At 40.2% G+C, this 11946-nt stretch overlaps 2 protein-coding genes across 4 annotated transcripts in view; one reads left to right on the top strand and one right to left on the bottom strand.

Moving 5' to 3' along the window:
- The window catches only part of Nostrin (nitric oxide synthase trafficking), a 64137-nt gene extending 53982 nt beyond the window's left edge, over positions 1-10155 (top strand). For all 3 annotated transcript variants that reach the window (XM_004634781.2, XM_023719136.1, XM_023719138.1), the window contains 5 exons: positions 906-994; positions 3962-4087; positions 5372-5486; positions 6389-6478; positions 9058-10155. In XM_004634781.2, coding sequence (XP_004634838.1) covers positions 906-994; positions 3962-4087; positions 5372-5486; positions 6389-6478; positions 9058-9194 — 557 coding nt within the window. In that variant the 3' untranslated portion in view covers positions 9195-10155. The remainder of the gene's footprint in view (positions 1-905; positions 995-3961; positions 4088-5371; positions 5487-6388; positions 6479-9057) is intronic.
- Positions 9463-11946, bottom strand: part of Spc25 (SPC25, NDC80 kinetochore complex component) — a 34344-nt gene continuing 31860 nt past the window's right edge. Inside the window, exon 6 of the mRNA XM_004634815.2 lies at positions 9463-9593. Within this exon, the coding sequence (XP_004634872.1) occupies positions 9463-9593 (131 nt within the window). The remainder of the gene's footprint in view (positions 9594-11946) is intronic.

The raw sequence follows: 11946 nt of genomic DNA, 5'->3' as shown, positions 1-11946 counted from the left end.
TTCTTCTTCTTCTTCTTCTTCTTCTTCTTCTTCTTCTTCTTCTTCTTCTTCTTCTTCTTCTTCTTCTTCTTCTTTCTTCTTCTTCTTTTCTTTCTACAGGGTCTTGCTCTATGGTCTAGGCTGGCCTTAAACTCATTATGTAGCCCACATTGTCCTTAAACTTGCAATTCTCGTGCCTCGGCCTCCTGAGTTCTGGGACACAGATGTATGCCACCTAACCCAGCTTGTTTGTTTCTTTTTAATAATTTTGGAAATAGTATAAAAATCAAATTAAATCCTATCCGTAGCAGTTAAGCAGCTCTAAAGTAACATAGATCCTAAAAACAACTGTGCCTTGTGATCTAATGGCTAGCTTCATGTGCACTACAATTCATTGCAGTGTAATGCAGAGAGGAAAATCAAGACAGACAATGTTTATTGATATAAGTAGAAAAATTAGTAAGAGTTTAACATTGTGTAAAGGTTAAGAATCACAAGAATGGGCAAGTCAAAAGGAATTCCAGATTGCATCTTGAAAAAATAACAATCAAGATACTTTAAGCACCAGCATTTCTTAAATTTCATTAAATGAAGATAAAAGTAAATGAGAAGTCAGTTGATTTATCATTATTCATTTACTAAGTAAAACTTAATAAAGGCTATAGACAAAGCGCCCCTACCCCTCAGCCACTTAGGAAACTGACTGGCATCACGTCGGGTTCAGGATCCCTTTGAGGGCAACTGACTTCTAGCTGTGACCTACTCGGCCAGGATGAAAGGTAACCAAGACAGGGCTGGGAGATAGCTCAGTGGCATAAGTGCCTGCCTAGCAAGCGCAAGGTCATCAGTTCAATCCCCAGGACCAAAAAAAAAAAAAAAAAAAAAAAAAAAAAAAAAGGTGACCAAGAGCATGGTTTTATTTTCAGGCCTGGAACGAATGCTTAACACATACTCCAGCAACTCATCCTTCTCAGATGAAAAGAGCCAGAAAGACACAGCGACATTAATGGATGAGGTAAATATTTGCACAGTGCATTTAGTAATAAAAGGAGTATTTTTAGAATACTGATTTTTCCAGTCTGTTTGCTGTTTGCCTTTTCTTCCTGGTGACAGAGCCACCTAGGAAGAGCCTACAGGGTCAGCTCCTTCTTAGGTAGTTGGAGCAATCTGGAAAAACCCAACTACCCGCAAATACTTGCTTTAATGTCTTATACAAGAAGGCACTAGGAAGGAACACTTGTGTCTGAAATGGATTTCCCCCAAGTAGGTTTTCCTCTTGAATGAAGTGGTGTACATTTTAACCCAGCAACAAAAAGTGATGGCTCTGTGGGTTACAGGGACCTGGCCAACCTTAGATTTTTTTTTAATCTTTAAAGGAGGGCCATTAATACTTAGCTCATAGAGTTTTTGTGAGACTGAAAGATTCTTTAAAAAATGTCAGCACAGTGCTTAGGAGCTGAAATGGTCCCAAATTAATGATGGCTTCAATTCCTGGTTTTTAAATTTCGTAGGAAACCATACTCATAATATCATTCTGATTTTCACTCTTAGTATTTAGTAAGTGAAGAAGGCAGGGGATAGGCCTGCTAGGCTTTTCAATGAAAGCCTGGAATCTAGCAGACCCACAGACATGCATAGGGATGATGTTAGCCACTTTGGAAGAACTTCCATTAAAAGGGTAGTTTTTAAAACTTCATATAAGGGCCAGCCAAACAGCTCAGCGGACTAAAGTTCCTGCAAGCAGGCATAAGGGCCAGGAGTTCAATCCCTGGCCCTGCTGTGCTGGCCCCGCCCTTGGGGCACTCTGAGACAGCAATTGAGACTGGAAGTGAGCACACACGCTTGTAATCCCAGCTCTTGGGAGCCTGTAAACAGGTAGATCACTATGAGTCTGATCTAGTAGTGAGACCCCGAACACCCTGTAAACCTTTCCCTAAAAAAAAAAAAAAAAAAAAAAAAAGACTATATAAAAATGAACAGATACCTATACTTACTTATAAGACATGGATTTTTTTTTTTTCTGTGATTTGTTGAATAACCAGAAAAAGATTGAGGTTAATCTGAGAATAATTCAGGAAGAGAGCAAGTTATTAGCGTTTGGAAGGATATGGGAACGCGGGTCAGCTTTCTTCTGCTGGTCTAACACTCTTGTACAGTAAGTAGCACATCCTGGCCCTGCCAGGGTGCTGCAGGGAAGGCAGGCAGCTGCAGCCAGCTCTAGCTGTTTCCTTCAGCAGAGAGGCTGCTGTAGGAACCACCCCGATGCTTCATGGGAAAAGCGACAGCTGCATGTGTTCCCTGGGGAACACAGAGCTGACACACTGGTGCGAGAATGCGTGGCTACAGTTCACAGGAAGCCATAAGACAGATGGTAGGACATTTCCTATGACAGCATGAAAAGTTTAGTTAACAAAGTCAATGCAAATCATATCTACCAAAATAAAGTCATAAGTATTTTATGATGTTATTGAGTCACATATTTCTGTGGTTGTTCTTGCACAGAATTTTATCACGCTTATTACCAGTCAAGCACATGCACTAGAACACAGAGCACACACTAGTCTGATTCACACATAGTGTGGGGAGGACCTGAGCCCTGAACTCAGAGCTTAGCAGCGAGTGCAGGGGCAAGCAAGACCTTCAAGACGTGGGTGGCGAGCATCCGGTGACTTTCTGACACATGCCTGCATCTGGGTATGGAAAACGAGTCACACTGGGAGCTGTCATGTCATCCAGGGAAGGTTTCTTGCAAAAGGAAACTTTCTTTAACTTAAATTCTTCCCTATCTTTGTCTCTTGGTCCTTGAAGTGTCATATTTGAATCAGGAATGCTGGCGAGGCACATCAGGAGAAAAGTTTCAGAGACTAAAGGCACTTAAATTAGACACTGCCCAGACACTGAAGGAGTGTGTAAAAGGAACTAGACTCATTCTCTGGTGCTTTCAGGGGCACCATGGCTCGGCGTGATGGGAGGGGGTAGAGGAGAGCTGTTGACCTTATGAAGGTGAGGCTGCCCCATAATGTGAGGGACTACACCAAGGAGTAGAGAGCTTTTCCATCATTGGAGAAATCCTGTCCTTGGACATGACCTCCCCTTCTCCCTGGCAAGGATGTTAGGGTTTAGAATCCCCATCCTGGAGGCAGAAAAAGAAAGAGAAAGAATAGTGAGAAGGCGGTCAGATCATCAGGATCCTACTTTAGATTCTGCTGCTTCACTCTGACTGAACGAAGCCTGACAAAAAAGTACTAATAAAGTTGTAGTTCAAGGTCAAAACAAGAATAGGGAGAGAACAGGAGTTTATGTTCAAATTCACTCCTTATTTTTATTTGAGACAGCTTGGCTTTGTAGCCCAGGCTGCCCTCAAACTCATAATCCTCCTGCCTCAACCTCCTGAGTGCTGGAGTTACAGGCCCGTGTCACCACGGTTGACAGATATTCCTTATTTTTAGAATCAAATACACTAGAATATTCTTTTCAGTTTTGAGAGTTTTACTGCAAACTTTCTGCAGAATATAACTCTCTACCTCCTCAAAGGAAAGGGAAAACAAAACAACCCCCATCTGTTGTTGTTTGATTCTGCTGATGTTAAACCCAGTTATTAAAATACTGAGCTGATTCAGTCACCCTGAAAGTGCCATGGAAAACGCACCTTTAGGATCAACACTTACTATTTCCTTTCTTGTAGCCACTTGAAATTGCATAAAGCTATTCATTGCCACAAAATACCAAGTAAGTTAGGTTTCTTCACCCTATGTACAAGAGGACAACGGAGGACATGCTCAATTATTAAGGCCTTTGTCCTAACTGCTTCAAGGGGTATTTTTAAGTTTTTATTCTCAGCATTTTGGGTCCACATCTATACACAGGTGAGTGTCCTTTTCTAGGCTTGTCATTCTGCAAGTTATGCCAATAGTCCTCTGTCTACCCAGTTGTGCCTCATTTTCTAGAAATTTTCTCACATGGGCAAATGATATATCCACAGAACAATTTGAAACTAGATCTTCTGCAAGCAAACTCTTATAAACTGTCATCAGTATTAGCAGAACTCGAGCAAAGAACGAAACCCAGCCATCCCTGCAGTAACTCCATCTTCAAGTGGAAAGAAAAGGTAAAATAGAAGAGATTGGCTGAAATGTCTCAACTGTGCTCAGTAGGTAGAGAGGTGTAAAGTGGCCGCGAGGCAAAGAAGCTGTTATGAGTCAAATGTGCAGTGTGTCCCAAATCCTTCTTGCAGAATTTTAAAACAAATTTATCATATTCATGTAAAGCACAATAAGATTTAAATAAAACTGAATACATTCTTTGTAGACTAAATACTACAATGAGTGTAAAGCACTTTGGGTTTTTTCTTTCTCTTCATAGCTTAACTTTAGCCTTCGAATGTTTTTATAATAAAAGTTCTATTACACTGAAACTTTAGTATTTATACAGACCTAAATTGTAAGACTTTGTGATATGCATTTGTCTCAGTTTAAACTCAGAGTGCACAGCTGAACACAGTACATCCTTAGATGATGTATACATACAGGTGCAGAAATTCCTGCTCTCTCGTATCCTTCCAGTGTGGAATATTTCAGGGACTGAAATATTGATCTGTTGATGATCAGCTAGTGATGACCTATGATGGACAGCTATTCCTTGCAACTGTTTTCTGTTGCCAAACTGAAGTGGAAGCTGTAACTGTCTTGTGGTATGAAGGCACAGTATTCTTTCGAAGAGATTCCAAAGCTCTAAAATGGTCTCATCTGGGCCTGGAATAAAGCTCAGTGGCATAAGCACCTGCCTGGCAAGTGCAAGGTCCTGAGTTCAATCCCTGGTACCACAAAAAAATTAATAATAATAAATAAATTAAATGGTCTCCTGTAGACAATGATCATTTTACTTGCTTAAAGCTCATTAAAGTGGAATTAGAATTAATGCTGTAGGGGGCTAGGGAGATAGTTCAGCAGCACAAGCGCCTGCCTGGAAAGCACCAGGGCCTGAGTTCAATCCCCAGTACTGAAAAAAAAAAAAAAAATTAGAAAAACAAGAAGTAATGCTATGAATGTTATGATTTAGTGTAGATATGTTGATCTAAATTAGAAGTACAGACTATACAATACTGTAACTGTCTAATTCTGAAAATAGCAAGCCTTCTGAATTGGAGAACTTAAACATAGGAAAGGTTAGGAATGTACTGAATGATGTGTATAACTTTTTTTTTGGAGCCAGGGATCAAACTCAGGATTTTGTGCTTTCCGGCCAGGTGCTAATGCCACTGAACTGTCTCCATGGCAATTTGCATAACTTTTGCCCAATTCAAAAAAATGGATTCTTGAGTTATTTTTTATGACTACATTATGATAATAAGGTTGTTTAACATGACTTTTTCTTTCTTTAACTATTTGAACAGGAGCATACTCATACTTATGTAAAGATATCTCGGCCTTTTCTGACAAAGAGATTAGAGAACGTTTTGAGTAGGACATCTTCCCATGGGCAGAATAATCCAAGTTCTTCCTCTTCAGGTAACCCGATGCCCAGAATCATGTTGGGTTGAGTCTTCTTTGTAAAGCACATTGCTACATTTACATGCTGTTTTCAGAACCCCATTGACTTATATTTGCTCAAAGACATTTACCTTTCAGTTGGGACTAATTAAACTTGTTAGAATCTTGACTTTTGTGTACAGCAGTAACACAGAGGTAGAGAGGAATCAAGAAGAGTGGGTGCTGGGAAAAACATTTATCACAAGCGAAAGTCACTGCAAGTGCCGGCAGAGGGCGCCTCACACCCCTGCCACCTGCTGGTCACAGGGTCGCCTGCACCCACGTGAGGAGTTGTGGCTCTGCCTCCAAGCCCCTCCTAAACTTCTGTAGATGTTCCGTCTTCTCAGCAGGAAGTACCATGACAAGATGGTTTGCCAGGCGACTTGGGCTTGGAACTCATGACCTACTCATCTTCATATTAAAAATTCACCTTTGCATTAAGAACAGAACCAAAAGCACTAAAAAATCAACGAGAAACACATGCTTCACATAGCCCCGTCTTTACCTGAATGGTAAAATGACTGCAGTTTCTTTCCTAACACACATGCAACTAATCATGCTAGGATCACCTGGAAAAAAAAAAATTTAAATAACCATCTTCACAGCTATCATGACAATAACATTCTTCTACAGACTTATTATTTCCTACATTACAGTATGGATTTGGGCTATATAATGTAAACAATCTTTACACATAGTAAGTATATCATGAATGCTTATTAAGTTGAGGAATGAATAGTAGGTAAAATTATAAGCTTTCCTTTTGAGAAAATTTCCATATATTTCAACTCTGCACCATGCTGTTAAATAAGAAGAGTTCATGATCCTACTTTTTCACCTACTAACGCAGCATACTAATTACAATTTAATCCAACTTTTAGCTTCCAGTGCAGCCCAGGATGGCAACTGTCTCTGCAAGGCCTTATATTCTTTTCAAGCCAGGCAAGATGATGAGTTGAATTTGGAGAAAGGTAAGATGCATTCTCAGGTTTTTTAATAACATTCCATGGTAAGATCTCTGATATGAATATCAAGTCATGTCTTTCAACAACAGCCTAAACTTCTAACACCAGATCTGTTGAGATGTTACAATCACCCTTCTTAGAAGATAAAGCCTTGGGAAGCTACACAAAGCTCACATAATGATCACAGCTACCAGTTGTCATGTTTCACAGTACCCGACATTGCAAGCATAGTCCAATGTAATATCCATTAAAAACTCAGGGATGCATATTGTTCTTAACTCTCATCTCACAGCTGAGCAGGCTGAGGCACAGAAAAGCTAAGTGCTTTGGGTGAAGGCCTTCCTAGGTAGTGGTGGCACAGGATTGGAACTCAGAAACTCAGTTATGCCTTTGATCACAGTGCTACCCTGTGGCCAACTGTCAAAAATGGGAAAGTGTCGGAGCGCAGCTCCACCTTTACATAAAGGACTTCTCCTGAGTTGGTGGAAGAGGAAGTTCCAGCACCGGGGCAGCTGACCCTCAGCTTAATGATTGGGCCAGGACCTCTCTGGAAAGTGTATCATGGCCAGTCTAAAGATTCGACCCCTTCCTTTTATCGCAGATTTTTATCTAGTGGAGGAAAGTTGTCATGTTATGGGTATAGAAGACTCTGGAAATGAAGGCCTTGAGAGAAAGCATTGTGTGGGAGGAGAAACCTTAGTATCCATCATCAGGATGTCTCTCAGTCAATGGAAAGTCAATATGGATTTTGTAGCTAAATGGGTATTCCAAGTTTTAGTATTGTTCAATGGAACCTTCTTTTTCAGTGTGTCAAATTTGTCTAGACAATTATTTTTTCTTCTCTGTGAATAAAAATCACTTTTTGGATGCCACCTAAAACTCAGGGGTCTTGAGTTAGAGTGTTCAGTAAATGGGTTATCCTGTTTGTTTTCATTCTTTTTGTGTGTGTTAGGAATCAAACTCAGGACCTTGAGCTTACCTGGCAGCCACTGTGCCACTGAGCTACACTCCTGGTCGTTTTCAGTTCTTGGTGGTTTGCAAAGGCCACTGTGCTTTACATTCTAAATGATTTCGTTCAATAAAACAAGACACTGGAGGTTGAGGGAAGCTAGCAATGTAAATTCAAACTAGTTTTTAAAAATCCCTGTTAATAAATTTTGTCCAACAATCTACTGACCTCAGAAAACTCTTCAGAGGAAGAACCCAGACTGAGAAAATTGCCTACAAGAATAAATAGTGGGCTGGGGAGATGGCTCAGTGGTCTAAGCGCCTGCCTGGCAAGCACAAAGACCTGAGTTTGATCCCTGGTACTACATGCCGTGCCAGCCCCAAAACCCGGTGTGGTGGCATACACCTGTAATCCCAGTGCTGGAGAGGATGAGACAAGAGAATCAGTGTGAGTCTGAGCTGCATAGTGAGACCCTGTATCCAATTAATTTATTACAAAAGAATAGTGATTAATGACTGAGAAAAGATGTAAAGGTATTACTGTCACCTTCACTTGGAGAACTGTTGAAGAAAAGTAAATGTAAGACTAAAATCTTAGCTCAGAATGATGTTAAAGAAAGGTAGATCTTTGTTTCCTAAAGAAAGTGGATGTTTCTATTTTGATATACAGGAAATACCAGAGAGAAAGGATTATCTCACAAGAGAAGGGGGGCATCAAGTTAAGTTTTAAGGTGATTGATACTACAATTCTTTCAAAATAAGAAAATTGGATGGCAGTTGCGTTTCTTAGGGATGCTATTTGGATTATTGCTTTTAAAAAATATTATCTTTAAATTGATGTTTTAGCCAACTGTGGTGACATATGCTTGTAATCCCAGAACTCAAGACACTGAGGCAGGAGGATCACTGAGTTCGAAACCAGTTTGGGCTACAAAGTGAGCTCAAGGACAGCCTGAACTGCGTAGTGAAACCCTGAGAAATGACAGCAAACAAATAAATTGATGTTTTAATAAAGTTAGTTAAACTGACGGAGAGCTACATTTCCATGCAAAGCACTGACTTAGAATTTGGACTGAGAAGTGAGGTGTAACAGACTTAGTTGTTCAGATCTTTAAAAAATACTGTTAGCTGTAACCCCATCTCAGGAGTCAGGGCCATTGTGTGTGAAAGCCTGAAAGTCCAGGAATAAAAAAGTTTGGTTTCCTGGCAGCAGCCCACACACTCCACGCAGAGTACGCCAAGCAGCATGAGGTCCAATGTGATTCTGCTTTTAAATGAATTATTTCACAGCATAAATAAGTTGTTTATCATGTCACCTTTGTTAGTATTCTCTAGATTATGCCTGCTTCATAAGGAGGCATTCGGTGAATTTTGCTTCATGTGAACTAAGGGCAAAAAATGATGTAACTTCCTAACTTTTTTTTTCTTTTTTTCCATAATTTTATTGACAAACAAATAGCAATGAGAAAGTTTCAAAAAAATTTGGTAGGAAAGTTTCAATAATTAACACATTGCATACATTCTTCCTCTTCCTAACTTTTTAAATGTAAATTTTCTTAAAAACATTTACCACTAGGGTCCAGCATATGCTCAAACTATATACATGCATTTATCTAATTAAATGTGTATTTTCACAGGAGACATTGTGACTCTACATGAAAAGAAAGAAGAAGGATGGTGGTTTGGATCCCTCAAGGGAAGAAAGGGCCATTTTCCTGCTGCCTACGTGGAGGAGCTCCCTTCAAAGGCCGGCCATGCAGCTACACAGGCATAAACCAAGATTCTGACCACACTGCCTTACACACTCTGAAAACTGCACAGTGTGCCACAAAGAAAGCTAAGATGCATTATGTTTGCAAGTTTGCTTTTTCAATGGGTGGTAGCGTCCTATTTACATGTCCTGGACCTTTGTACCCATGGTAATTTGCTTGAAACAAAGTGAGATTAAAAAATGAATGGATAGAGAGAAGTAGGAAAGAGGATCTATGGTTCCAGAAGTTTATGAATGTTATGAACTCTTTGATATGAAGCAGGATAAGCCTTCACGTAACAGAGAGAGGTTCTGAATCTAGTGTGGGTTCAGCCACTTGTCCAGAATCAGTTACCTGGTAGCACAACAGCAATTCTAATGTCCTTTTCCTCTGGATGTTGGTGGTAGCAAGACAGAGTAGGCCTACAAGAGGTCAAGCAAGTCCTGAGAGGTGACAAAGAACACAGATCAAGTCCAAGATTAGTGACAGGCATGCAAGACACCAGGGAGATAGTCCCAGGAGAGGAGACAGAAAGATAAAAGCTCAAAAGCCAAGCACAAGAGTCCATGGAATGAGAAGGGGAGATGAGAGACAAGAAGCCTGGATCCGCGGCAGCGGGCCTCAGGAAGAATGGAGGTCCACCCTGAGTCAGTGCCCTTCTCAGTGGTGGCTTCTCACACAGCTCCTGCACATCGCCAGCTGCTCCTAGTGAGTTCAGGTGTAAGTTGGAGATGGCTGGGAACAGGATGGCAACAGCAACGTGAACAGAAAAAAACTAGGCGGAAGACAATGCCTGAAATTCATATTTCTTTGCCCATTTGAAAACATATTTTAGCAATGTGGATATAAGGTGTTTTGTACTTCACAAAATGATGGATGGAACACCTTATGTATCTCCCTAGTAAAAAGATTCTCTTGTCTCAGCCTCCCTAGCACTAGGATTACAGGCATGCACCACAACACCCGAAGTCCCAGGCCAGCACAGCATGCAGTACTGGGGATCAAACCCGGGTCTTTGTGCTTGCCAGGCAGATTCTTAGACCAAGGAGCTACCTCCCCAACCCCTTCCTAGTTAAAAGAACTTCAAATGCTAAACAACTGTTTTGAGCAGAAAGTCCTAGAAAGCAATATTCACTAGCAAAGTAGAATATTTATATAGCTTTCTCAAATGGCCTCTGAGCAAAGCTTGGGAATGAGTAAAGAAAGCTAGGCAGGCCCTCACGTCCCGCCAGGGGAACCCTAGGAATGGACGTATTTTAGCAGCAGCTACATTTGCCTGCACTCCACTCACTCCACTGGATGGAAGATCACAGAAACACCCAACCATGTTCACCTTTGTGCCAAATAGAAAGTCTGTGCTTGGAACTCCAGTGTGAGTGTCTTACTCTTCTCATTGCTGAGAAAAAACACCCAACACTTTTAAAGGAGAAAAGGTTTATTTAGCTCATAGTCTATAGAAGCTTTGGTCCATAATCAACTAGCTCCAAGGCAGGGTGGCATGGCAGAGGGGCATCGCAGAGGAGAAAACAGTTCATAGCAGGCAGAAGGCAGCAAAGCAAGCAAAGGGATCACCACAGCTCTTTCTATCCCTTTTATCCCAGGCTACTTACGGTGATTCTAGCGTTGCACCATGAACCAATTCTGGCAACACACACTCTAGATCCAGCCACCTCTGAAAAAGCCAGAACGATGACCTCATGAGGCTTGGGGGAACATCCAACACAGGCCATAACAGTTAGCAGTAAAGGAATAATTAAAATCTAACATATTATTCCTCTACCCCCCTTTTTTAAAAAAAATCATCAAAATTATATACTTGTAAGAAGGAATTTTTCAAACTAAGGCACATAATTTTCATACTCTGTGCCATTACACTCTTATGCAATATACAACTTGCACAATAGATATTTATAGATGCAGATATTAGACCTCAAAGGAACTTAAGTAAAATTTATTGTGTGAGACATAACAACCTAGAACAGATTTGAAGCTTTAATGTCATCACTAATGGTATATTAATGAAAACTTTCTGCATGTAGAAAGGTGGCTGAATAATAGGCCATTAGACTGTGAGCAGAGATTTTGAATTTATATTTCCTTTTCATCTTTCCATTAAGCTTTGATGGATGAAAAATTGTGTAGAAATTGATTGCAGCCTGTACCGGACTATTTTGTATAGAGTGAAGATAATGATGATTGGACCCTGAAACTCTTTGAAAGTAATTTTCTGAGAGACCTTTCTTCATGTATTGGTTGTGTTTTGAGAAAATGTAAGTGGCCGCTCTTGTTTCAGAATGTTGTTGTAAATTCTTTTTGTATCTCTGACGTTTTTTACTTCAAAGAAATCCTCTGGACTCTACCTAGATAAAATACAAGTATATTTGACATAACAGAACTATTGAATACCTTTTTAGCAGGGCAAAAGTTTTCTGGTTGGACAAATGGAATGATACCCTGTAGATTTAGGACAAAATTAAATGCATATTGGGTGAAGATTAATGATGTTCCTAAGTCTTCTACATAGAATAAAGTAATTTTTAAGGTTAATGCTTTTATACTGTTAATAAGCCTTTCATAATTATGTCACTACGCAGTGTATGGCTGGAAATTTTTAGCACCATTAATATTCTAAAATAGAGTCATAGAGGTCACTGCCTGCTTCTCACAGCACACATAGATGTCATTCTACTTTATCTCCTTGCTGATTGAGTAAAAGTTGATATATCCATTGTGCTATCAACCAGGAAGATCTACAAATTCCTTTTTTTTTTTTTT

This window comes from Octodon degus, unplaced genomic scaffold, assembly GCF_000260255.1.
Source record: "Octodon degus isolate 3935 unplaced genomic scaffold, OctDeg1.0 scaffold00065, whole genome shotgun sequence".
Lineage (NCBI taxonomy): Eukaryota > Metazoa > Chordata > Mammalia > Rodentia > Octodontidae > Octodon > Octodon degus.
Note: the sequence above shows the minus strand (reverse complement) of the source record. Positions and strands in the feature narration are given on the sequence as shown.